This window comes from Geotrypetes seraphini, chromosome 1 (genome assembly GCF_902459505.1).
Source record: "Geotrypetes seraphini chromosome 1, aGeoSer1.1, whole genome shotgun sequence".
NCBI classification, from domain to species: domain Eukaryota; kingdom Metazoa; phylum Chordata; class Amphibia; order Gymnophiona; family Dermophiidae; genus Geotrypetes; species Geotrypetes seraphini.
This window is the reverse complement of record NC_047084.1, coordinates 454,334,183-454,361,306: the sequence shown is the minus strand read 5'-3', so window position 1 is coordinate 454,361,306 and position 27,124 is coordinate 454,334,183. Positions and strand designations below refer to the sequence as shown.

General features: G+C 45.4%; 1 protein-coding gene across 2 annotated transcripts in view; it reads right to left on the bottom strand.

The window, feature by feature from the left end:
* Nucleotides 1-27,124, bottom strand: part of FAM120C (family with sequence similarity 120C) — a 183,763-nt gene that overhangs the window by 58,542 nt on the left and 98,097 nt on the right. For both annotated transcript variants that reach the window (XM_033921801.1, XM_033921812.1), the window contains exons 6-10: nucleotides 15,579-15,661; nucleotides 14,925-15,208; nucleotides 14,534-14,801; nucleotides 8,424-8,595; nucleotides 1,410-1,659 (exon numbers count right to left, since the gene is read on the bottom strand). In XM_033921801.1, coding sequence (XP_033777692.1) covers nucleotides 1,410-1,659; nucleotides 8,424-8,595; nucleotides 14,534-14,801; nucleotides 14,925-15,208; nucleotides 15,579-15,661 — 1,057 coding nt within the window. The remainder of the gene's footprint in view (nucleotides 1-1,409; nucleotides 1,660-8,423; nucleotides 8,596-14,533; nucleotides 14,802-14,924; nucleotides 15,209-15,578; nucleotides 15,662-27,124) is intronic.

The window sequence follows — 27,124 nt, the reverse complement described above, 5'->3', positions numbered from 1 at the left end:
CTTCAGGAACAGATATGTTTTTAGGTGTCTCCTAAATTCCCCATAAGTATTAGCAAGCATAAACAATTGTTCCAGATCTTTATCCCCATAGTACTGCTTGATATGAGAAAAGATGTTGATGATGACTTTTAAATTTACATCCTCTAACCAGTGGAGAAACAAAATTCAAGTGTGAGCTTCTCTTATGTCTATTGGTTGAGAAAGAGAAAAGGTCAGTTATATATTTAGGGGCTAAACCGAATACTACCTTAAAGCAAAAACATCCAAACTTAAACTTCATACGTGCCTCCATCGGCAACAGAGGAAAAAACAAAATGAATCAATGATTGGTGAATCTGAGAGCGGAGGTTTAAATCCTCACACCACTGTTAAGTCATTGTCATAGTTTGAGAAGCTCTTTTTGCGAAAATGGATTTTCCATGAAAATAAAGAGAACCCTTTTCTCCTGAAGCAGCAGACTTTTGGCAAAACAAGGATCTTGTTGAGAGTGTGTGAATTTGACTGCTCTTCTATTACAAGTTGGATTACAATTGCATGTCCGGAGGGCAGCATGGCATGGCTAACGTATGGACTCAAGAAAGAAGGATGTCAGCTTTATGAGTTAAGTAGAGTGGATTGGAACCATTGTTGATAACTACGTCCAGTGTTGCTGTGGTTATTACTATGAATACATTTCAAGCTCTGCGGCCGGGGTTGTTAGAAGTGTAGGTTTTTCTCAATAGGTTTTAGTGCCTTCAAGTATTTTTTACTATGCTTCCCCCGACTGCAAGAGGAGCCTATGATATTGTGAACATTAAGCTGAATATAGCTTTGCCAATGCAGCAGGGATTTTGAAGTCCTCGTGGGCGTCTGAGGCTCATTTGATTAATAATTTGTTTGGTCAGCTTCCTAGTGCAACACAGCAAAACTTAAACCTGCCAAGTGATTGTGTACTTTATGGTAAAAATGTCCACCAATGCTACCTGATGCACCATTGCCAGTGTAAACTAAGGCAATATTAAAAAGATTAAAAAAAAAAAGAAACTTCATATACAATAGAAAAAAACCCCAAAGATATTTTAAGGAAGAAAAATCAAGATGACAAAAATAAGCACAATTGGGCCCTACGGGGAGTAATGAGTAGTGAAATGGCCCTGTGCAAAGACACCAAAGAGGAACTCCTGCACTTGTGTAGTTGATCTCTTTAGAAAGATCTTAACCTTCATCACTGCTCCATCCTTGTGTTCTGTAGGAAGATCTCTCCCATACTGATGCTGCTATCCTGATTGTCCTTTGAAAAAATTATCTGAATAGGTGAGAGAGACTAGCAGGTGGAAACAGGACATTAATCTACATCCTCTAAAATACACCTCAGAACAGCAGATAACATGGATGACCAAGAGATAAAAGCATATAGACATATCACTTACCGTAAGACACAGCACATCAGCAACAGATGAGTGGGGACATTAGCTGGGTTAAGCATGCTGGGTGTATCTGACTTCATGCAGGCCAGGAAAGCTCTCATCCTGCGATTTTTATCTTCCACTGCTTTCCCCAGCCATAGTTTCTTCAGATTGGGGCAGGTCCATTCCCTGAAAGTCAGTGCGGAAACTAACTCTGGAGTCTGGGGAGATTTTCCCTTGTAAGCAGACCACTCCTTTATGATCACAGGTGGGACTGTGGAAGTCAGGGGGGGAAAAAGAAAGAGAGAGACATATTATTGCTTCAGTGCCAGGGTGGGGCATTGTTTTCTCCTTTCTTTCTAACCTCAGATTCTTCTCCCTACTTCCCTCCCAACTACAGCACAGTAGTTGTAAAGAAGATGTATTTGTGTTGGTACCAGTTACTCTCCTTTCCTGACGAGACCTCATTTAGAATACTGTGTACAATTCTGGAAGCCACACCTTCAAAAAGGGGTCAGTTGGTCCAGAGGAAGGCTACTAAAATGGTCAGTGGTCTTTGTCATAAGGCATATGGGAACAGACTTAAAGATCTCAATATGTATAGTTTAGAGGAAAGGCAGGAGAGGGGAGATATGAGAGAGACATTTAAATACCTACATGGCATAATGAGCATGAGGCGAGTCTTCCATTTGAAACGAAGCTCCAGAATGAGAGGGCATAGGATGAAGATACAAGGTGATAGACAGGAGTAATCTAAGAAAATACTTTTTTACAGAAAGGGTGGTAGATGTGTGGAATAGGCTCCCGGTAGAGTTGGTGGAGACAAAGACTGTCTGAATTCAAGAAAGAGTGGGACAGGCGCATGGGATCTATTAGGGAGAGGAGATAGTGGATACTGTGGATGGGCCATTTGGCCTTTATCCGCTATCATATGTCTACGTTTCTATTCACACCAGAAAACACAGAAAATGTTCTTTAAATAAGCCAACACCATGCCTCCCCAAAGCCATCCTCTTGTAAGCATTTTTTTCCACAAGTCAAACTGTACAGCAGTGAGACTTACCAGCGATAAAGCCACAGATGGGTCCAGGTGGGAACTGGGCCACCCAGCAGTGGCGCATTTCTGATGTGGTTGGCAGGGCTTCCCAAGCCCTGCCAGCTGAAGGCTCCCAACATCATCCCCTCCCCAGCAGATGATTGAATGTCTTTTAGATCTCCCCCTCCTCCCTCTTCCCACCTTGTACAAAATGAACCTTCCATCTGATGCAACTTCCTATTTCCACAAAGGTGAAAGCAAGTTAAAGGGAAGGCTCGCTGCCAGCAAAGAAATGAAAGTTTAAAAGGTACACGTGCTAGAAGGAGGAGAGTTGAGAGATGCCTGATAGCCTGAGGTGAGACAGAGATGCCGGCTCAGGGTGTGGTTCTCATACTCACCACTTTGGGTTGAGACCCACCCAAAATTGGGAGTCTGGCTATGCCCCTGAGGCCCCAAAGTACAAAAAGTTCCCTTGCAAGGAAACTCCTGCCAATGCTCATAAGGGTTCTCCATGACTGCTACGATCGTCATATGCTAATGCATTACAAGGAGATCATTAGTATTCTAATCAACACTCCATGTAATGCACAGCAGGGAAATACAAGGTTTCCTGTGCAAACTTTACCAGCAGGGTCTAAGCTGTAGTAGTCTTACTTTCCTATCAGTGCCTGAGCATCGATTGGTAAAGGCCCTGATGCTCAATCTTAAAAAATAAAAAAATATTTAAAAAATTTCTCCCCTCAAACCTCCCGAAAAGCCCCTTACATTTAAATTGCAGATCAGCAGGAAGGATGCCAACTCCTTCCTGCCGGCAAGCCTGCCTCTTCAAAATGGTGGATCTTCCCCTTTCTGGTGCATTCTGGGATGCACTGGGAGGGGCCTAAGGCCCAGATTTGCTTAGGCCCCTCCCAGAGAAAAGGCCTTTGGCAACTGAGCCAATCAGGGCCTTCTGTCCCTGCCTGATGCCTCTGGGATGCACTGAGAAGGGTCCAAGGCCTTGATTGTCTCAGATACCTAAGGCCCTTCCAGGATGCATTGGGAAGGGAAAGGCCCACTATTTTGAAGAGGTGGGCATGCTGGCAGGAGGGAGTGGGCATCCCTCCTGCCCAACTTTCAATGAAAAGGTAAAGGGGTTGTCAGGGAGATTGTCGGAGGGCAGGTCCCAGCGTTGGGGGTGGGTAGGGGCTGGACCTTTACCAGGAGGAAATGAGCATCCCCTCACCTAATTTATTATTAATTTTTTAAGGATGAGGGAGTGGGGGAACTTGTGGCATGACTTATGATCAAGAAACTGTTTTATTTTACTTTTGTGATTATGATAAACATATGGCCTCAAAATAGTATCTGGCGGGCCACATGTGGTCCCCAGGCTGCGAGTTTGAGACCACTGGTATAGCCCATACTGTAGGTAGGACAGAAAAAACAAACACCAGGAATGCCAGGGATCAAATTCTACTTCTCCCACTGATGTTTCTTGTAACTTAGGAAAAATCACTTTACCTTCCATTTCCTTAGTCACAAATTAAGAACTAGATTTACTAACCTATATTTATATATTAACACATATTATTGCACTTTATCGTGCATTATTTAATGCAAATTTCATCATCAATAATGGGGCCTGATTACTAACGAAAGATTAGGTTCTTACCCGTTGCTAATCTTCTTTTTTGTAAATCCTCCCTTTATTCCGGCACCAGTGGGTTTATGCATCATTTACCACCAGGCACTGGCCTGTACCCAAAGTGCCTTCTCAGAGCAGCCTGTAAAGGAATCAAGAAAGTACTCAGAGAGGATAGAGAAACTTCAATATGAGCCTGTTGCGGAGTACCTCCAAGACCCAGTGGTCAGATGGGACGGTCTCCCATTCAACTAGGAAGGCAGACAGCTGCCCCCCAATGTGCAGGAGAGGTGCCAGGGGCCTGGTGTCAGAACTGTTTTTTAGGGGGGGGTCTGCAAGACACCTATTTGAGGACTGCTAACGGCCAGACACCCCCCCTCCCCTCGAAACAGGGCCTAGAAGACGAAGAATATTTCTGCCCTGAGAAGGTAGGACATCGAAACGGGTGAAATGTAGAACATCCCAAACTCCTGGTGGGACGTGACCTGTTCCCAGGCAAAGCCTTGGGTGTGCGGTCTTCTATACTTCCCATACAGCCATCCAAGATCCTGGTTGAACAGAAGCAGTCCCTTAAAGGGCAACTTGCACAAGGTGATCTTAGAGGAGGAGTCCCTAGACCACCACCTGAACCACAGCAACCTCCGGGCAGCCACTGAATAAGCACCCAGCTTGGCAAAAACTTTCAATATTACATCAGCCATATAATTCACCCTGGAGATGAGAAAGTCCAAATCACGTAGCACCACAGTGTCAGGTCATGGCGCAGTTTGGAGTGGCATGCCCGAGCAACGAAGAATGAAACTGGGCCGCCTTGACACCGGCTGCAGCCGAAACAAAAAAAGTGTTTAAGGATAAAATCCACACATTTGTCTGAACATCATTCAGAACCACCCCTCCATCAGAAGGGAGGGAAGTATACTTGGTGACCTGAGCCACAGCTGAATCCATCTTTGGAGAAGCAAAGTGCTTCGTAAATCCGACCGCCACGAGAACATCTCAAGGGACCCTCTGGGTTATCCAAAATCTCTGACAGGATACTAACCACATCGGAGTTATCAGGAAAGGAGGCAGTTAGCAGCCTCTGATCACTCATGAGAGAACATGCCACCTGGACTGGCTGATCGGGCTGCAGCTTTAATTCCTGCAGAGATTAGAAACATAGAAACATAGAAACATAGAAATTGACGGCAGAAAAGGGCTATAGCCCATCGAGTCTGCCCATACCAATGACCCACTCCCTGATTCCGTAATAACGAGCAGGATTGAAGAACCTGCATATTGTGGGATTGTCAGCCAGGTCCCAGGACCCACAAGGATCCTGATCGCGGAGCTCAGTCAAATTTGCCACATCTCTAGACGATGCCGAACCTCCCTGCGAGAGCAGAGGGATTGAGAGTGCCCTAAGCAATCGCGGGCATCTCCGCTCCAGGATCCCTGCCAGAGAACAAAGTGAAAGGCTCGGGTCCAGTGGAGGCGTAGTCTATACAAACGGCCCGGGGGGGGGGGGAAGAGGGACCACAGGCATGGACTTCTTAACTAAATATGCCTAATAGAGTATATTCACAAATTCCGGGGGGAAAAGATCTCTCATGGCGAGAGCCACCCTGTGCACCTCAGACTCAAGAGTGCTTAGAAAACTTATATGAGGCTTTTCTCCGGAACCACATTTGCATTTTATGTTCTCCCAAGAGTCCCCAGATGTGATTTTTGCATAAACTGGGGCAGAAGGCTCAAGGACATTCTCCCATGAGCTGGAAATCACCACATCTGTACAAACTTCGCCCCTCTCGAGGGCAACAGTGCACATGGAACACGGCTGTCCATCTGACAGCCATCTGCCACAAACGAGGCATGAATTCATTACATCCCGACCTGGGAAGGCCATCTGTGAAATTTGGAGCCAAAACTAAATTCCTAACTATAAAAAATATAGTTTTATTCAAATCAGGAAAAATCCAAGATGGCCACAGAAGTGCTGATTTTGCAATAAAATGGCCTGGGAAAGGAACAGGAATCCCTAGAAAATGAAAATTTGGAGTTTTAGAGGTAGGGAGGAGTAGGGCATGCATGGAAACCACCCAAAACCCCGTTTTTAAGACCCCCCAATCGTTAAACAGGCTGTCAGTCTGTTACTCACTATTCCATTGTGCGGAATGGGAGAAAGTGCAGGAAATGCTGGAACAGCATGTAGGGAGATCTAAAGCCTCAGGAAACTGGAGTTCAAGTCTTCTGACTGCCCCACCAGCCCGACCACCATGGCCGGTGACTTCTGCCACCCTTGGATACATTACACAACCACCTGCGTGAGGCACGCAGTTCAGCTCCGATTCCAGTCGCACCTTTACAGAACCGCTCAGCCTGCGCTACACCCACTAGCGGATGAACCTGGGGTGAGCTAGCTCTTGATCCCGGAGCCCCAATCTGTCCTGTAGACAGTACAGGGGGCTTACTGCCATGCAGGGCACCCCCCAGTACACATTCTCCAACAGTTTGCGATCTCCCGCCACAAGGATGTCTCCTCAGGAAACTTCCATAGCACAAAGGCAAAGGAAACTGAAAAAAATACTGAAAACTAGCAAAAGAAACACGAGCAGAAGAGATAAGCTCCTAGAGGCTGGCTTGTAGAAAGCAAGTCTGGTGTCTAAGGGACATGCTCCAGGATATGCTAGCAAAGGGAAGAGTTAAGGCTTCAATCATTTGAGGCTTCCTACAGTGTCTGGCGGCAAAGTATGCATAAATCCACTGGTCCCAGAATAAAGGGGGATTGTACAAGAATAACACTAACACATTTTCACAGGATAGTAAATCTAGATGGTGTATTAGCCTTCTGCAACAAAAAAATCTACAGTACCCTATAATAATTCATCTTGATCTTGAACTTGAAAAGGCAAGCAATAAAATGCCAGTATCTAACTCACTTAAATATCAGAGGTTTCTTCTTTCACTTAATTTCTTGCTTTGATAATGGAACCTCTAAGAATCATAAGGATGGACAAAAATCAGTTGATTTTGATGTATAGTATAAGGAAATTATGTACTTACCCTGGTAAGCTCTTTTCCAGTAGGCAGGTGAGACATTCTAGACCAGGGGAGCCAAATACGTCAATCGCGATCGACCGGTAGGTTTCGAAGGCAACGTGAGGTCGATCACGGAGCCCATCCCGGGCTCCGTGATAGGCTCACGTTGCCTTCGCGATCTACTGAGCCGATCAGCCTTCCTCTCCCCTACGTTCCCCACCACCGCCCCAAGCTTTTCCTGCAGAAGTGTTCCCCCCGATGTCAATTCTGACGTCGGAGAGGAAGTTCCGGGCCCTTCAACGTCAGAATTGACGTTAGGGAGAAGGCTGCTGGCCTGTTGCAGTGTCGGAAAATGAAGAACTCAGCAACGGCGGTGTCTGCGGTGGCTTGGGGGCTCAGAAGTCGGCGGTGGGTTGGGGGCCTATTCCCAGATGACAGCCCCGGCAGTGGCTTGGGGAGGGAGAAAGAAAGAACGAAAGAAAGGGGAGGGTGGCAGGGAGAGAGGAAGAAAAAGTTGGACTCATGGAAGGACAGAGATGTTGGCTGGGGAATGGAATGAGGTCTGGAGGAGATGAAGCATGCAGGAGGCAGAAAGGGAAGAAATATTGGATGCACAGTCAGAAGAAGAAAGTGCAACCAGACTCATGAAATCACCAGACAACAAAGGTAGGAAAAATGATTTTATTTTCAATTTAGTGATCAAAATGTGTCCGTTTTGAGAATTTATAGCTGCTGTCTATATTTTGCACTATGGCCCCCTTTTACTAAACCGCAGTAACGGATTTTAGCACAAGGAGCCTATGAGCGTTGAGAGCAGCGCGGGGCATTCAGTGCAGCTCCCTGCACTAAAACCCGCTATCACGGTTTAGTAAAAAGGGAGGGAGTATATTTGTCTATTTTTGTATAGTTGTTACTAAGGCGACATTGCATATTTTAAATTCATCTGCCTTGACCAATTTGAAAAAAAAAACCCTGAATATAAATGATAATTAACATTTTCTCTGCGTACAGTGTGCTTTGTGTTTTTTAAAAATTTTATTGTTGGTAGATCATTTTGACTTGGTCATTTTAAAAGTAGCTCGCAAGCCAAAAAAGTGTGGGCACCCCTGTCCTAGACCATAGGGTTATTTCCCTTTACCCACATGGTTGCAAAAGAGAACTATAAGTTTTTCACTCCGCCTCTAGGGTACATCATAGGCTAACTTAGCTCCTCCCATCAGTCTGTACCCAAGCATAGAGAGGCTAACAAGTGTTCTGCTCAATGAACTTCTGCTTCTTGAATGGTTGAAAGGTTAAATTAGCACCTGTAGCTTTTCAGAAATGCTCAGTTTTCAACTACTCCAGAAATTCAGACATAAATTACCTTCTATAGGGACACGTCGACGCATGGCAAGACGTTCTAGTCGGCGCTGTGTCTCTGCAAGGCTGAAGAGGACACCATAAACATACTGACGTGCTGGACGGTATAGAATGGCAGATGGGGGGAGATCAGGGTTACACTCATCCTCAATGCATACTGGGACCTTAATCTCACCCTAGGGAGAAAATACACAAAAAGAGTTACAAGAGATGAAATCACAAGTAAGTATAGACCCCATTTATTTATATAACTCCAGAAAGTGGTGTTACTTGCTTATAACAGTTCTCCACAGATTGCAGGATTATGCAGCCGCACAAATGGTGATGTCATCAGCAGAACCACAGACTGATCTTTCTCCTAGAGCCCAGAAAAAAAACATCTGCAGGAGCTTCTGAGCTTGTGTAATATCCTTTGCACTTCAGCTGGTCTTCAACTGATGCATGAAGGTGGAAGGGATTGAATGGATGCATTAACCTATTGCTACCTTAGTGCTGCACACATATGGTTTTGGAAAAAGTATATGTAGTACAACAGATTAGTTAAGATGGAAATCAGACTTATCCTTTGAGGAAAATCTGGATAGGTACTTGACACTAGTGCTGCCCGATTTCACTTTGGGTGAATCGATTTGAATCGATTTCTTTTTTAAAAAAAATCTGCCTCCTGATTTGATGCCCTCCTTCCTGTGCCTTCATGTAATTTTGCCTCAGCCCCCCCCCCCCCTTTTGCACTGCCTACAATCCGGCTGATAGTTTAGGCAGAGCCCCTTACTCTCTCACACAGTTCATCACATGGTATTGTTCTCCTCCAATCATGTGCCTCCACGTCACATTCCCCTAGCATACCTTGCTTTCTGTTTCCCACAGCATCTTTTTACACTGCATATCCTGTGCCTATTTGCGGCTCTATTTGGGTAAGTTCTATTTATGTATTCACTTTTTAGTCGATCTATATCTTCTCTTGTTTGGATCGTTTCTAGCATATCAGTGCTAACACTACTTCATTTTACATTTATATTTGTTGTTGGATTTCCTGCACGGTCCTTATTATCTTTCTAGTCTCTTATGTGCATGCTGAGTCCTGCCTCCTTTCACATATCTGCCGTTGTCAGTACGTATCCTCATACTATTTGTTAGGAGCGTCTTGTCACTTGAGTTTCTGTGCACATGTTTGTGCTTTTACTCTCTTGTGGCAGTGTCCTATATTATCGTGTTTCCTGCGCCCAGATTCTGTGCTACCTGGTGGCCAGACTAGGTTTAGACCATTTTTATTTAGGTTTCCCATCATTTCACTTGGATCGCTCTTGCACATTGGTGCTTGTATCACATTATATGCACAGGTTGATCTCTGCACGTTCCTCCGTGAACTTTTAGTTTCTTTGCTGTCGTGTTTTTGCCCCTTTTCACTAATTCTCTCTTCATGTTTTTATAAGATTTTATTTTATATTTTATCCTACATTAGTACTGTTGTTTTAAGCCATGCTACGCTGTTTACTATAATTACGTTTTAACGTCATGGTATTTTATTTTGTAGTTATATGATTGGTTTTCCATTTATCCGGTTTAAATTGGGTCCATTTTGGTAATCCCTTGTGCTTGAGGCTCCTCCTTTTATCACTTTATGGTTGTAGTAGAGCTTTTTGTGCTCCACTTTTTTGAGTCATTATTTTCTCACCTAATTTTTACTTTTATGACACCATATAGCACTATTTTTTACTTTTTTTATTTATTTTTTTACTTTTGTTTCTCTTTTTGATGTTATGCAACCTTGCACATTTTTTGGTTTTATAGTTGTTTAGCTTTCTAAAGGCTAACCTAGCCTTTGAGGTTATCCCACATTTGTAAGATCACGTTATTTCGGTAGGTTCACTTTATCTTGTCTAATTCCTCATATAATCCTGCATGATTAGCAATCTTTTACCATGATATATCACACACACACACACTCTTGTGCTATCCTTGTGATTACAATATGTCAGATTTGAAATGTGTATCCTGCCAGAGCTGGTATTAGACTGCGAACATGAGGTAGGATTTAACATAGAGAGGAAAAGTCTTTTTTGTTTGTTTATTTTGTTTACACCACAGCACCAGTGTGGGTGGGAGAGGGCAAAGGGGGGTGGAGTGGGTGAATAGGCTATAAAATAAACCCACCAGGATGTTTGAAAAAAATACCCAATTGAGCAGGAAAATCGAATTGAATCGAAAAATCGATTCAATAGGCTGAATCGAATCAATTTTTTTTTTTCCTGAATCAGGCAGCACTACTTGACACCCATCCAGATTTTCCCCAAAAGTTAATGTCTGATTTTCATCTTAATTAATCTATTATACTACATATAATTATCCCAAACCCAAATGTGTGCAGCGCTGAGACAAGGCCTGAATTTTACTGGATTTCCAGGCAGAGGTAATGCCAGTGAGGGACGACAGATTAGGTTCTTACCTTGATAATCTGGGTTCTGTTAGGATACACAGGAGTCCTTACTTGAGCTGCTGACTCCCACTTCCCGCAAAAGTGCAGAAGGGTATCGCTTTAAGAACTTGAAACTCTTCCCCTTCTGCAGTGGAGAACAGCACCCTCCTCAGTTGGTACTAAAGCAATCAAACTCCACTGAAACATAAGAGACACAGGGAATTCCTTTAACGGTTGAGGTCTGTGCAATTTCTGAGGTATAAATGTTTATGTTTATTAAAATCTTTATATACCATCCAATTTGCCAAAAAGGATCAAAGCGGTTAACAATCCAATCCAATAAAAGTAATGAAAAGAACTCCATTTAAAAATAGGAAAGACAAAGCAAAATAAACTACGTATCATAAAATATTTAATATATTCTTCAATAAAAATACAAATAAAATAAGAAATTAAATATAAAATAAAAATAAAATAAAAAGATGAAATAATAATTAAATAATGCAGGTTGCAGTACTGAATTAAAATCCTATCAATGCAAAACAGCCAATTAAAAATAATAGGCCTTTAAATGCCTTTTAAAATTTAGGAGGGATTCTTCCGCTCTCAATTTTATGGCTAGATTACCGTATATAAATGAATACAAGTCGATCCGAATATAAGTCGAGACTCCCATTTTTCCTCCCAAAAAGGAAGAAAAATGGTTGACTCAAATATAAGATGGGGGCTTAATATTCAAGTGCCATGCCCTGCCAAGATCTGCACCCAGTGTCCCTTCCCTCACACCCTCCCCTGCCAGGCTCTGCACTCAGCCTCCCTTCCTGCAAGGTTCTGCACCCAGCCCCCCTCACTACTTGCCAGATTCTGCACCCAGCCCCCTTCTCTCCCTATCCTGCAAGGCTCTGAACCGAGCTCCCTTCCCTACCAGGCTCTGTACCCAGCCCCCTTCCCTCCCTGCCCTACAAGGTTATGCAGCCAGCCCCCCTCACTAACTGCCAGGCTCTGCACCATGTCCCACCTTCCTGCCCTGTACCCTCTTCTCCCTCTGGTGGTCTAGTGGTAGGCCGGGACAGGGGGGTTCCCTCCCATCTCGGCCAATACTAACAATTTTTTTACCCCCCCTGGGTACCTTTTTCTCGCATTCCTTGTGGTCCAGCGGTGTATGGGCAGGAGCAAAACTTTCTACGCTTCTGCCCTGCACCCCTCCTTCCGATCTCATGGCCAGCGGTGCACCAGCATGCAGGAGGGAGCTTCTTGAGCTCCTGCCTGGTCCTGCACCACTCGCTGAACGGTGGGATTAGGAGAAATATTAACTGCATGGGTTAAGGACTGGCTCAGTGGCAGATATCAGAGGATGGTGGTAAACGGTACTCCCTCTGAAAAGTCGGAAGTGCACAGTGGAGTATCGCAAGGCTCGGTCCTGGGTTCAATCCTATTTAATATCTTCATACACGATCTGCCTCAGGGACTTTGGGGTAAAATTGCATTATTTGCCGATGATGCTAAATTATGCAACATAATGGGTGGAGATACCATGCCCGACACTATGACACAGGACATACTTTTTCTAGAGCACTGGTCTACTACTTGGCAGCTGAATTTTAATGCCAAGAAGTGTAAGGTTATGCACCTTGGTAGCAGAAACCCATGAAGAACCTACACTCTGAATGGTGAGACCTTAATCAGAACTGTGGCAGAACGAGACCTGGGAGTAATCATTAGTGAAGATATGAAGGCAGCCAATCAAGTAGAGAAAGCCTCATCCAAGGCTAGACAAATGCCGGGTTGTATCCGGAGAAGGTTTGTCAGCCGGAAGCCCGAGGTGGTAATGCCGCTGTACAGGTCCATGGTGAGACCACATCTGGAATACTATGTACAATTTTGGAGGCCACACTACCGGAAGGATGTGCTAAGACTGGAATCGGTTCAACGATTGGCCACCAAGATGGTCTCAGGGCTTAAGGATGTCCCTTATGAAGAACGACTAGGTAAGTTGCACATTTACTCTCTCGAGGAACACAGAGAGAGGGGTGACTTTGTTAATTCAGAGCCAGCTGTAGTGGGGGCTCGCGCTGCTCCCTGCTCTCCTTTGGCTATCTCGAGTCCAATCCCCTGATACGGGGTCTCTCCAGCGCTCACTTCCGAAAAGGGAACCTCCGATCGGACCGCGAGTTGGGCAGGGTGTAGAGGCAGAACAGGCTCCAGAGGGGAGAGAGAAACCTCCTGCCCAAAGTCCCCAGTCGCTCTTCCAGCTGGAGAAAGCCTGAGCCTACCCCCAGGAGCATTGGGGTCAAAAGAAGCTGTGGCAAAGTCAAGGATAGATTGCTGGATAGGGGTAGAAGTCCAGGCTGCAGCAGGCTCAGAACGGACGCTATCCTTCCGTTTAGAGTGAGACATTGCTGAATTCGATAGAGGAAAATGCTCCTGGACTGCTGGTAAGATCGCGATCTTCACACTGTCGCCATCTTGACTCCTCCCTGTAAGGGGATGCATGCTTCTCTAACCTGACCCTTACCCTCGACAGGGAAGATGGACAAGAATACCACCTGCGCACCCGATTGTTTCACCTTCTCTCCCAGAGCCACAAAGTCGCTTTTGATACGTTCGCAGGGGTACCCGACAGTGTCAATCTGTTGCTTTGATTTGGTATCATAATTGTAAAGTTGTTATTAGTGTACCTTATTATAGATATTGTTTCATCAATTTCAATAAAAAGATTTTCAAATTATTAAAATACAATCCAGTTCACATGGTAGCTCCAACAAAACAGAGTAGAGAAACAAAGCTTGCCCAACTGTGTTGCAGAGTACACACAAAAATAAGTAGGTAGGAAAGAAAGAATAGTTGTGCTGAAAAAAAAGAAAGAAAGAAAGAAAGAAACCCAGCAGGAAATTAAAACCTTAATTTTGGTTAAAATATTTAGACATTCATTTGCTATTTGCCAGAAAAAGGAAAATAAACATGTCATAACTTAAGGGGCTCAGAAAAAAAGTTTCTCGTCACCCAGCTATGGTTGGAACCTACATAAAATACTCACCTGCTAAGCCACAGAGACCCCACTTACCTCAATGTGTAAATAAAGACTGCATACTTGCCAGGACGCTATCACACACAAGAGGTTGAATAAGACCATAAAAAGTAGCCTCATTTCACCTCTACAGCTGCCATTCAGGAAAGGAGTGAAGTTGGAGGAGGGAGGGAGCCTGTACCAAGTGTCACCCTAGCTGAAGGATGAGGGACCTGGTTCCATGGAGCGTCATCCTGGCTCAAACATTATTCAGGCAAGAAAAATTAGCACAATTTGAATTTGACCCCTGCTCAACTGACAACTGGAACAAAAGAGGCCAGGAGCTGAGAAACAAGCACCAAGGAGCTGCATCATCCCATCCACCATCCGCTGGAAGACAGAAACATGCTGAACATTCTATGCTACACAATCCTTTTAAAGGATGAATCACTGGGAACTACTTTCTCTGTCTCCTTTTGCTGGTTGGACATAACCTATTTGTTCTGGACTGGTCTGAATACCCTGAGCTAAACCAAAACAGAATGAGTGGAAACCATGTAATACACCTAAATGCTTATCATCCCTGAAAACTACTCATATGAGGAGGGGAGGGGGGAAGGATATGAAAATTTTATCTTCTTAAAGAAAACTCTCAGAATTACAGAGCATTTCTCTCTCCCAGTGCTCTAACCTTTGTTAGGATGTGATAAATGTAAGGGTACATAAGACCTCGCCGATGCCTGTGCTCAGCCACACGAAGAACTTCTGGTACTACTGGTGGTAGGGGCGGTGTGGTGATATCCATGTGATTGCGTGTTGCCATAGACAGAAGGGATGGGATCTGGGCATCAGTACCACTCAGTCCAGCAGAAGAATCCCCAGAATGCTGTCCCCAACCATGGGGCGGCTTCTCACCACCAGTATCTTCCCATCCAGATTTAATCACTTCTGTTACATGGCTGAGAAAGAGAAAAAGACAGACCATATCACCCACTGAAAGATAACAGCCGCTGTGAACTTCACTTAGTTCATTCAAACTTTTATCATTATCATTGCAAAGAAAGGGTAGTAAAGGTACTTACTTAGAATTGCTCCCATTCTGTTCCTCACCATCTGAAGGGGAAGAGGGGGAAGATGCTGGCCCCGATGAGGGGGAAGCCTTGCAAGATAGATGATTTGGAAATTTGGAGGGACCAGAAGCATCATAGGGGATGGACCAGTTGGCAAAGGGGCCACTCTTCATCATGAGATCATCCTGGAAAGGGTGGAAGTCGCTAAGAGGATGGGGGGAGAACAGGAAGCCAGAATTAGGACCTGAGGGGAAGGAATGCTGATACTGCAGCTTCTGAGGCACCTGTTGGGCAAACTGGAAAAAGGGGAGGGGGGGAAAAGGATGAGACACTGACTAAGTATAGAGATGTTCCCATTCACACACTCTAATCACATGTACAACATGGAAAGTGTTGCTGTCATCTCCATTTAATCAATGATATGACATTACTATTGTCTTATTTCTCTCCACCTCCAAACCCAGGTCAGAAATCCCAGACACAGCACAGATACAACTGTGGGTTACATATCTATATATATATACATATAAATACAGAAAGACATTTATGTATGCAAGAAAACATCACTGCTGCAAACTTCAGTCTAACAGACTATGGTCAAATACAAAGCATAGAATTAATTTTCTAAAACTCAAGAGTCATTGTCTCAAAGTTTTCCTGCCTTACCATGGGTTTCCCAGAAGGCATTCCTCCCATCTGATTGGGTGGAAGGGGAGGTACCCCAAATTGATTGGGTCCAAATCCTGGAACTGTTAAAAAAACAAAACACAAAAACAACCTCAGTAAACAAAAAATAAATAACGCTTCATTATTCTCATTCCCATTCTCCAATGATATGTGCTATTGTCTTCCTTACTCTACATCTTTCCTCCCTTTTACTCATGCACCATTCTCCTTCCTCCTAAACTTCCATGAAACTCTATGGTACTGCTTCCCTTTCCCCTTTTTCTTCCCAGTAATCCATGTTCATCCTCTACCTAATCAGTTTCTTTTTTTTGCTGTGGAAAACATTAGGTGCTTATATGTCCTCCTTCGCCCATCTTTCATGTACTTTCAATAGGGAGAACAGTCTGAATAAACAGGGGCTACTGGGCACAAAAGCATACCCTCTGATCAAGTCTCCACCCTGTCAGACCCTAGACACTGATCCTAGGAACACAAGATGTGCCATATTGGTTTAGACTACAGATCTTTCCGTCTTGATCATATTCCCCTGGCATGGATTAAATAACCAAATCTTGATCTTTCATTCTTTCTGTCTTTAGTCAAAGACAGTTATCTTAGATCATAACAATTTTTTATTTATATATCGCAATCTGACCAGGTATGTTCATAGTCATGTACTAAATATTTGACTGTAGAGTGGTTGTCTCCTTGTAGTATCTGTGGTACTTGCTCTCATGTTGAACCATGCCTTTTTTTTGTTGGGGGGTTTTTTTGTTGGTTTTTTTTCTCTCTCTTTTGGGTGGAGGGAGGGGATATTTTTTGGGGTTTATAAAAAATCGGTCTGTGTTGCTTGTTGTCTTTGTAATTTTGGATTGTGTATTTTGGCTAATAAACAGTTTTGAACATATTTATATATAGCAAAAGCATTTCAGTTCTATGCAGTTTACAAAAGAAGCTGACTGATCATTGTCAGTGAGCTACATTATAACTTAGGCAAAAGCAGTTAAATGGTACAACAGTGTTCTCCCTAGCGTGTTTTAGCCGGGCGCTGCGCCCGGCTAATTTAGGTGAGCGCCCGGCTGTCATCTTGCATCTGCACCACCAGCATCAAAGCCGCGCTCCAATCCTCTTCCCTGTCCCTACTCCAGGGGTGTCCAATCCATGGCCCGACAAGGAGTTTTGTGTGGCCCAGCTTTTCTCTTCCTCCGGCGGTAGTTTTCTGGCCGGCTCCCTTCTGTAGTCGGCTGCGGGTGGCGTCGGTTCACGACATCAGAGAGAAGGCTTCCGAATCAGCCATAAATCGCGTGCACGAGGAGCCGATGCCACCCGCAGCCGACTGCAGAAGGGAGCCAGCCAGAAAACTACCACCGGAGGGAGAGAGAAGTTGGGCCGCACAAAACTCCTTGTCGGGCCGCGGGTTGGACACCCCTGGAGTAGAGACAGGGAAAAGGATTGGTGCGCGGCTTGCAAAAAAAATGTGTCCCAAGAACCAAAGTGACTGTAGGAGTCCTGAGACTCTGACTGGAGTTTCTGAATTATTACTTGGTGAAATGGTGAGTATTTTGGGGTATTTCATATATGTGGTCTTGAATAAACTCAGAACTTTGTATAAGGGATTGAAACCTTCATATACAGTACAAAATGGGAACAGACCAAAATAACTTGACCCATTTCTTTAAATTTATTTCTAATTGGCAGTTATGACTGTTTGAATGACAATCACTCTATCCAAAAGGAAGAAGACTAAAAATTATTCCCAGAGAATAGTTCCTCGTGTAGAGGGATAAAAGTTCACTGCACACAGCTGGTGGAAATGCCCAAAACCAGGTGCTCTAGAGCAGTGTTCTTCAACCGCCAGTCCGTGGACCGGTGCCAAGTCTGCAGAAATTTTCTGCCGGTTCACAGGGCCGGCATGTCCATCAGGCCCAAGACAGCGTTCTTCAGCTGCCAGTCCACGGTGCGATCAACGCGGCGTCTTCGGGCCAGCTTCCTGAGTGCTGCAGTGCACAAAGCCATAGGAAAAGGCTCCTCCACGCGGCCTGCGCTTGAACCGGAAGCCTTCTCTCTGACATCGCAACGTCAGAGGGAAGGCTTCCAGATGAGGCGCAGGATGCATGCAAGGAGCTGCTGCCCATAGCTTTGTGCAATGCAGCACTCAGGGAGCCAGCCCAAACATGCTGCATTGATCGCAAAGTGGACCAGCCCAAAGATAACACCGGAGGGGGCAGGCCAGAAGGCAAGGCACATGGAAGGAGAGAGACAACAACGGTAGGGGAAATGCTTTTATTTTTTTTATTTAGTGATTGATTTGTCTGGGTTTTTTAATTTAATTATTAATTTGTCTGTTCATGAAGAAATGCATGTTTCTTTTTGTCTGGGGTTGTACTGCTTGCAGTCTTGCATCTTAGGGTTTGTTTGTAAATATTAGTACTTTTAGTTTTTGGTCCTGCATTTGCATGGGGTTATCTGTTTAGGAATGAATGTTAAAAAGCATACGGTGTGCTTTGTGTATTTTAATTTTGTGGTTAAGCATTATGTGTTGTTAATACATTTATATTATGTGTTTATATGAAAAATGAATGGAACAAATGGTGTTACAATTAGTATTATTATGGGGGCGGGGTTTGGGGCAGAGATTGAGTGGAGATGGGCATGACTTAGCCCAGTGTTCTTCAACTGCCGGTCCATGGACTGGTGCCGGTTCACAAATAATTATTTTATTTCCGCCGGTCCATAGGTGTCAAAAGGTTGAGGAACGCTGCTCTAGAGATCCAGATCAATTGTAGATACATTTGATAACTCTTCAAAAGCATTCTAGAAATGGTCTAGTTCATCTTACCTGCATAATCCTGATGCCCTGCACAGAATTTATAGCATTGGTGTGGAGGAAGAGGGAAAAAGTTATTTGAAGGGAGAACTGCTGGGAAGGGAGGCAGGCAGGGTGAGAGATGGGATGGGGTCAGTTGGCGAGAGAAGTTGGATCTTAGGATGGGAAGGAGGGAGAAATGTTAGGTCTGTGGATGGAAGGCAGAGATGCAGCATCTCTCTTTTTTTCCCCTCCATTTCATTGTTCAGCATCAAAGGGGGAGGGAAGAAAAAAAACAGAAAAGAGAGGGAGCAAAATGTTGGACCATGGAGATAGAGGAGGAGAGATGGACCCATGGGAGGACAAGAGGGAAGAGAGCTGGGATAAGATGCTAGGCAGGAGATTGAAAGAAAGGGACAGGGAGTTACAGCCTGACCAGTGGAGAGAGGGAGGGGGATTCTGAAAGTGGTGAGCCATGTGGATGAGGTCAAAAGGGAAATGATAAGATGAGTGAGAGAGCAGTGAGTACAGTGGTAGAAATGTGGTAATGGGGAATAGATAGAAGGAAATAGGAGGCTGGGAAAGGAGTGAGATGGGAAATGGGAGAGCTAGGGACTGAGAGAAGATGGAGAATTGAGAGGTAGCTGAACATTTATAAAGAAGAAGGGTGAGAAAGAAGGCAAGATTTGAGTGGACAGAGGCAAAAAAGAGAAAAAGTTAAGAAGGCTGAAAGGGAAAATTCAATACGTTGGAGACGGGCATAAGGAAAGAATGGAACAGTACCGAGAAGAGGAGAAAAACTGGACAGCAGACATGGGAAAGAGAATTGGTAGAAGATCGACAAAAAGCAAAACATCCAGTCAATAAGGTAGAAAAAATTGTTTTATTATGAATTTATTAACTGGAATATGTTAGCTTTGGGATATGTGCATCACAATTATTTTTGTATTCAGTGGCGTAGTCATATACAGCTGATTTGGGGGAGGGACTGGAGCCCAAAATTAGTGGAGGGGCACCAAAGTTTCTCCCTGCCTGAGTGCAATTTATAAATACTTGAGCTAGTGGAGATTTGCAAGCCCTGCCAACTGAAGATATCTTCCTCCAGTCTGGCAACTCAAAATCTCCTAGCTTTGCAGCCAAAGGCAATATCCTCAAGCTGCCCCTGCTTTCATGCATACATGAAAACCAAGGGGGGGGGCAGGTAGGAGGCCCAAAAAAGCAGTAATATTTACCCTGATTAAATGATCCTCCACATGTGCTGCTGACAGCTGATTCAGCATCCCCACTCTGATGAGGCTCACCTCTGAAGAGGCTCACCATAACTGTAATAGAAGTGAATGGGAGAACCAGGAACGCGCATCCCAGCTCATCAGAGTGGGGATGTGGAAGCTTGTGGCTGCTCCCACTGTCAGCGGTGTACATGGAGGATCACTCAGTCAGGGTAAGAATTACTGCTTTTTTGGGTTCCTCTCCAGTGTCCCTTTAATGAAGGTTTATTATTAGATACGTACATCTTCTATATTAGTGATTGCAAATTTGGGACCTGCTCAGCCTTTTTTCTTTGCTCATCAGCTAGTGTTGGTGTTTGTGCGGCCCCAGAAAATTTTTTTGTCCAATGTGGCCCAGGGAAGCCAAAAGGTTGGACACCCCTACCTTACTCCTTCACCGTGAGCAGGGAGGGGTAACTTTCATAGAGTTCCAGGTCGTGGGCCAACCCTCTTCCCCACTCTTACTCCTTCACTGTAAGCAGGAAGGGTTAATTTGCATAGCATCAAATTTGCACCAACATATTTCCCCGTCCCGTCCCACCCGGCTAGAAAAAATTTCTGGGGAGAACACTGGTATAATTATATCTAAATATATCTTAGGAAGGATTATATAGTTTAGCACAAAGGTGAGTTTTTAGAAGCTTTCTAAAGTGAATGCAAGCAGCTAATACTCTATCCAATAGACTCCATTTTGGATCTCTGGAGACAACTTGGTATGATAGGAGTCTGTTAATTTACTTTTTCTAGGTGCAGCCTTTGATCATGGGGAAGGTAAAGAATGTTGATGATTTGTGGAGCAGCTAGGCCTGGAAAACAGGAACTGCTTAGTAAGGTAGTTGGGCAGTAGGTCATGTAGTGCCTTGTAGAAGAGGCATCCAGATTTAAAGAGGACTCTTCCCTCAACTGACAGTGCAGTTTATGGTAGAATGGGGTTATGTGGTCGAATTTGTTCAAGTTGAAGATCAGCCTCACTGTGGTGTTTTGGATGATATTACTTACCATATATACTCAAATATAAACTGAGATTTTTGGGCCAAAAAATTGGCCCCAAAAATGGGTGTCCTGGTTTATATTTGGGTCAATGCCCCCTCCAAGAATTTTTTTTAAGGCCGCTGCCAGGTGCTGCCGGGCTCTGCCCCCGCCTCCCTCCCTGCCCTAGCCTCATACGGTACCTCATCTTGGCAATCCGCAGTGGAGGTGCAGCGGGTAGGATTGAACTTTCCAAGTTCTTGCCCTGCTGCTAACCGGCTGCCGTGAGTTCCATCAACCGCTGAGCAGCATAGCAGGAGCGCGATTTGACGCTGCTGCTCAGTACTGAGAGGCATCCTTACTGACACACAGCTCCTGATTGGTAAGGCCTGACTTTAGTGCAGGAAGAGGCGGTCGGAGCATACATCTTCTTCCCTCCGCTCCCCCATAGTCTGGCATCTGTCTTCCCTTCCAGTGTCTTCTCCCCACTCTGTCTTCCACATTTCCCTTCAGGGTCTGTTCCTCTCCACCCTCCTTCAATGTCTGTTCTATTCCTTTCCACCACCACCCTTCCCTCCCTCCTTCATCATCTGTTCCTTTCTACCACCCTTCAGCTCTTCTCGCATAGCCTATCTATCTACCTCCCTCTTACTTTCGTGGCATGTTACAATGTAATTTGTACAAGCCGCTGGAGCCTGCGAGCTCGGTCCCCAAACAATCTCGCTTCTGTGTTCCTATTTTCCCCATTTCTAATATCTCCCCTTTGTATCGGGCATTGCCCCCCTCCTGTGTCCATATACCATCCCCTGGCATGTATGTCCCCTTTATGTCTCTGTCTCTATGCCCCCGTGCACATAATTTCCCCTCTGTTTCTGTTACCTTCCTGTGTCCAGATTTCTCCTGTCTTCCTCTTCCACACCAATGTGTCTCTTCTCTGCATCCCCATCTAGCTTCTTTCCCTCTTTCTTCCCCCCCCCTCCGCTTCCAGCATCTGGCTCACCTGCCTGCCCTCCCCTTTCTTTCCTGCTGTGGGTTTCTTTCTCTCCCTCTTCATCCCCTTGGCCCAGAATCTCTTTCCCTCCCACTCCCTCCTTCCTAATGTGAGCCGCGATTGTGCGGTCCAGCAGCCCCCTCCCGCCCGATTGCAACGTTCAGTCAACTCCCTCCCTCCACCTCATCTTAGATGCCGATTTTGCCAGCTTTCTTTTTTGCCCAGCCGCACGCGCGGCTGCTCTGTTGTTCAATCTTCTCCTCCGACGCAACCGGAAGTTGCAGCAGAGGAGAAGATTGAATAACATGAGCAGCCGCGCATGCGCGGCTCTTTGAAAGCGTGCGGCTGGGCAAAAAAGAAAGCCAGCAAACTCTGCATCTAAGGTGAGGTGGAGGGAGGGAGATGGTGGAACGCTTCGATCGGGTGGGTGGGGGCTGCTGGACCGCACAATCCTTCATTGCCTCACTGCGCCATGGGGCAGTGAATGGCCTTGTCCCCGCCCCGCAGCAACCACTATTTTTTCTTTCCCCGTTTCGGCGGGTTACCCGCGGCTACTCGCGGCTAGCCGCAGGTAACGATCACCATGTCATTCTCTACTCACATATGGAACACCCTAGCTTGCTACAGAAGGATGGAGGGAGAGTTGACAATATCCATTGCAGCGCCGAACAACTGCTCCTGTTGAGCACGACGGGCTTTAAGAGAGCAGGACTTTTAAAGTTGAACAGTGAAAACAAGTTTCAATTCTGTGTTCAGGGCCTATACACTGTAGACACCATTTATGAGGGTCTGCAGCAGAAATAGACTTGTCACACTTTTTAAAACCCGTCAACAATCTTGACAGACGGAAAAATTACTTCAGCGAAATTTAACTCAACTGTCGCCGAAAAGTAGGAGAAAAAAAGAAAATTCTTCTCCCCTCTCTCGTTAGTTAAGAAAAATAAAGAAAAAAATACACAAAAGCATGAAAGCAAACTTAGGCTGAACGGAGTACCACTTCGCTCCACTGAAAACAAAGAACTGAGGTGCCACAGGCCTCAGCGGGTAGGAAGGCAGTCAACGCACATATGCCATGTGGGCAGTCACAAAGTTTCTTAACACTTAAAGTGACAGTTCACTTTTCATAATAACATAGTAGATGATGGTAGATAAAGACCCGAATGGTCCACCAGTCTGCCCAACCTGATTCAATCTAAATTTTTTTTTCTTCTTAGCTATTTCTGGGCAAGAATTCAAAGCTCTACCCGGTACTGTGTTTAGGTTCCAACTACTGAAGTCTCCATCAAAGCTCACTCCAGCCCATCTACACCCTCCCAGCCGTTGAAGCCCTCCCCATCCCAACCTCAACCAAACGGCTATATACAGACCGTGCAAGTCTGCCCAGTACTGGCCTTAGTTCTTCAATATTTACTATTTTTTTCATATTGTTCATACTGGGCTCCGTGGATGACATCACCCATATGTGAGAATATACTGCCTGTTTGTCCTAGAATAATGTGCTTTACTATTTTATTTACTGTATTTCTTTCCTTATGTTTACTTTTAGCCTGTAAACCACATTGCCCTGCAAAGTTAGTTAAAGTGGTATATTAAGTCAATACAATACTCTCCCGATATTCATGGGGGTTCCATTCCAGGAACCCCCGCAAATTGTGAAAAACCACGAATATGGTTTTTCAATGGGGGAGACTGGAGAGGGCAGCGGGAGAAGCAGGAGAGAGCAGCCGGAGCGCCGGCGAGTGAAGGAAATCACTCGCTGTATGCTCCGACCGCCTCTTCCTGCACTAAGTCGGGCCTTACCAATCAGGAGCTGTGTGTCAAAGCCGGCGCTCCGGCTGCTCTCTCCTGCTGCCCTCTCCTTGTCAACAGTTCGCAGACGGAAAATACCGCGAATAACTGGGACCGTGAACAACCGGGGGAACACTGTAATAAACAAAAATCCATCAAGCACAACATGCTGTCTCTTAAGAGTAGCAATCCAGGACAAGCATCTGGCAGTATCCCAATTCCTTGTTGCTCACACTCAGAGATCACTGGTAGCTCTCCCAAATCTACATGGCTAGTAATAATTTAAACTCATATCGGTAGTAGGGAGTTCACAATATCAATAGACCTATGCTGCTTAATTAATAATTTAAAGACATGTCTTCCATAAATTGTGTAAACCAGGCTGTCCAACATTTTTTGTATCTGGGGCCACATTTTATATTCTTTAACATTCAGAGGGCCAAAACCCGCATTATTTTGTCATATGCTTTGTCAAATACAGTGGAACCTCGGTTTGCGAGTAACCCGGTTTGCGAGGGTTTTTGCAAGACGAGCAAAACACTCAGCAAACCTTTGACTCGCAAACCGAGCACTGCCCAGATAAACGAGCACTTACAGCCCAGAAAGCGCCACTTCGGGGGATTCTTCTTCTGGCCAGTCTTCCACGTCAGGTGCCTTCCACAGGTTGGAGGGCCTCTGTCTGGGCCTGCGCGGCCAAGCGCTGCCCCACCCGCACGCCGCGCATGACACGCACAACGCCGATGATTGACGCTGTGTGCATCACACGCAAAGCGCAGGCGGGACGGCACCCGGCCGCGCAGGCCCAGAGGCCCTCCAACCTGCAAAAGGCACCCGACGTGGAAGGCTGGCTGAAAGACGAAGCGGCTCAGGTGGGGGCTCTCCAGCATGCGGGGGGCATCCGACATGGAGGGCTGGCCGGCAGATGGAGGAGGCATCCCTCTGAAGCAGCACTGCGGGGTTCTCCGGCGGCTGGCAGACATTAGATGCATCCCCCCCCCGAAGCGGCACTGTGGGGTTCTTCTTCGGATGACAGACGGAGGAGGTGGACGGAGAAGACAGCGCTGCAGTACCCGTCAGGTACAGACCCCGGGTTCTGGAACAAATCGTTGGTGTTGCCACTATTTTCTATAGGGAACTTTGCTTTGATAAACGAGTGTTTTGGATTACAAGCATGCTCCTGGAACGGATTATGTTCGTAATCCAAGGTACCACTGTAGTGGCAAAATACAACAGTCATCCCTTCCCATCCAGTCTCTCTCTCTCTCTCTATTTGTCTACCCGTAGCCTTCATCCAGTCTACTTGCTCTCTCATATATTCCCCCAGACTTTACTCAGTCTCTTTCCTCTCACAAACAAAGGGCTTCCTGCTTCCCCACCCTGACTCAGCTCTCTGCAAATCTGAGCTGCACAGTGCCGGAAGTTCAGACTGGTCTCATGAGACTTGAATCCAGGAAACTAATCCAAACTTCTGGCATTATTTGGCTCAAACTTACGAGATCTGAGTTTGAGTATGACACAGGGACAAATTTTTCCCTGTCCCAGCGGGAACTCATTTTCCCGTCCCAGTGAGTTCTTTTCCTGCCCCTGCCCCATTCCTGCAAGCTCTGTCCTCATCTGCACAAGCTTCAAACATTTTAAAATCATGTGTTTGAGGCTTGTGCAGTTAAGGAAGAGCTTACAGGAATGGGGCAGGGACAGCAACAAAACTCATGGGGACGGGACGGAGAAACTGAGCTCCTACAGGGACTGCCAACACATAATTATGTTGAAATCTTCAGCTTAGTATTTATATTTAAAATTAAATATCATACTCCACATCTTTGGGTTTCATGATAAGTCAAAGCATATATAAAACATACTCGCACAAAATATACTACAAATTAACCCCCCCCTCCACATACACTTTTACTAAGCCGTAGTAGAGGCTTCTTTATACAGCGGCTCAGAGTGCTAAATGCTCCGACACTCACAGAATTCCTATGAGTATCGGAGCATTTAGCACTCTGGGCCACAGTAGAAACCTCTACCACAGTTTAGTAAATAAAGAGGGCCTAAAAGCTGTCCATAAAGCACAGTTACTTACCGTAACAGGTGTTATCCAGGGACAGCAGGCAGATATTCTTGACTGATGGGTGACGGCACCGACGGAGCCCCGGTACGGACAATTTTAGAGTGATTGCACTCTAAGAACTTTTTAGAAAGTTCTAGCTCGGCCGCACCGCGCACGCGCGAGTGCCTTCCCGCCCGACAGAGGCGCGCGGTCCCTCAGTTAGTATAAGCCAGCTAAGAAGCCAACCCGGGGAGGTGGGTGGGACGCAAGAATATCTGCCTGCTGTCCCTGGATAACACCTGTTACGGTAAGTAACTGTGCTTTATCCCAGGACAAGCAGGCAGCATATTCTTGACTGATGGGTGACCTCTAAGCTAACAAAAAGAGGGATGGAGGGAAGGTTGGCCATTAAGAAAACAAATTTTGTAAAACAGATTGGCCGAAGTGACCATCCCTTCTGGAGAATGCATCCAGACAATAATGAGATGTAAAAGTGTGAACTGAGGACCAAGTAGCAGCTTTGCAGATTTCCTCAATAGGAGTGGAACGGAGGAAAGCTACAGATGCTGCCATTGCTCTGACTCTATGGGCCGTGACAGAACCTTCCAGTGTCAGTCCGGTCTGAGCATAACAGAATGAAATGCACGCTGCTAGCCAATTAGACAACGTACGTTTAGAAACAGGACGTCCCAATTTATTCGGATCAAAGGACAGAAAAAGCTGGGGAACTGATCTGTGGGGTTTCGTACGCTCCAGATAGTAAGCAAGAGCCCTTTTACAATCCAAAGTATGCAGAGCTTGTTCCCCAGAATGAGAATGAGGTTTTGGAAAGAAAACCGGTAGAACAATGGATTGGTTGAGATGAAATTCAGAAACAACCTTGGGGAGAAACTTTGGATGTGTACGCAGAACCACCTTGTCATGGTGAAAAACCGTAAAAGGTGGATCTGCAACCAGTGCATGAAGCTCACTGACTCTCCTGGCAGAGGTAAGAGCAATAAGGAAAAGTACTTTCCAAGTGAGAAATTTGAAAGGAGAAGTAGCTAAAGGTTCAAATGGAGGTTTCATTAAAGCTGAAAGAACCACATTGAGATCCCAGATAACCGGAGGGGCTTTAAGAGGTGGTTTCACATTGAAAAGCCCACGCATGAACCTGGACACCAGGGGATGAGCTGAAAGAAGTTTTCCATGGACTGGCTCATGAAAAGCTGCAATGGCACTGAGGTGGACCCTGATGGAAGAGGACTTCAGGCCAGAGTCAGACAAAGAAAGAAGATAATCCAACAACGTCTCCACTGCTAGGGAAGTGGGATCAAGATGATGAAGAAGACACCAGGAAGAAAATCTCGTCCACTTTTGATGGTAACATTGTAGAGTGGCTGGTTTCCTGGAGGCATCCAGAATGGAACGAACGGGCTGAGACAAAAGAGTATCAGTCGAGTTCAGCCCGAGAGATACCAAGCCATCAGGTGTAGAGACTGGAGGTTGGGATGCAGAAGGGTTCCCTGCTGTTGCGTAAGCAGAGAAGGAAACAGAGGAAGAAGAAAAGGTTCCCTGGAACTGAGTTGAAGTAGAAGGGAGAACCAATGTTGCCTGGGCCACCTCGGAGCAATCAGAATCATGGTGGCTCGTTCCCTCTTGAGCTTGAACAAGGTTCTCAACATGAGAGGCAGA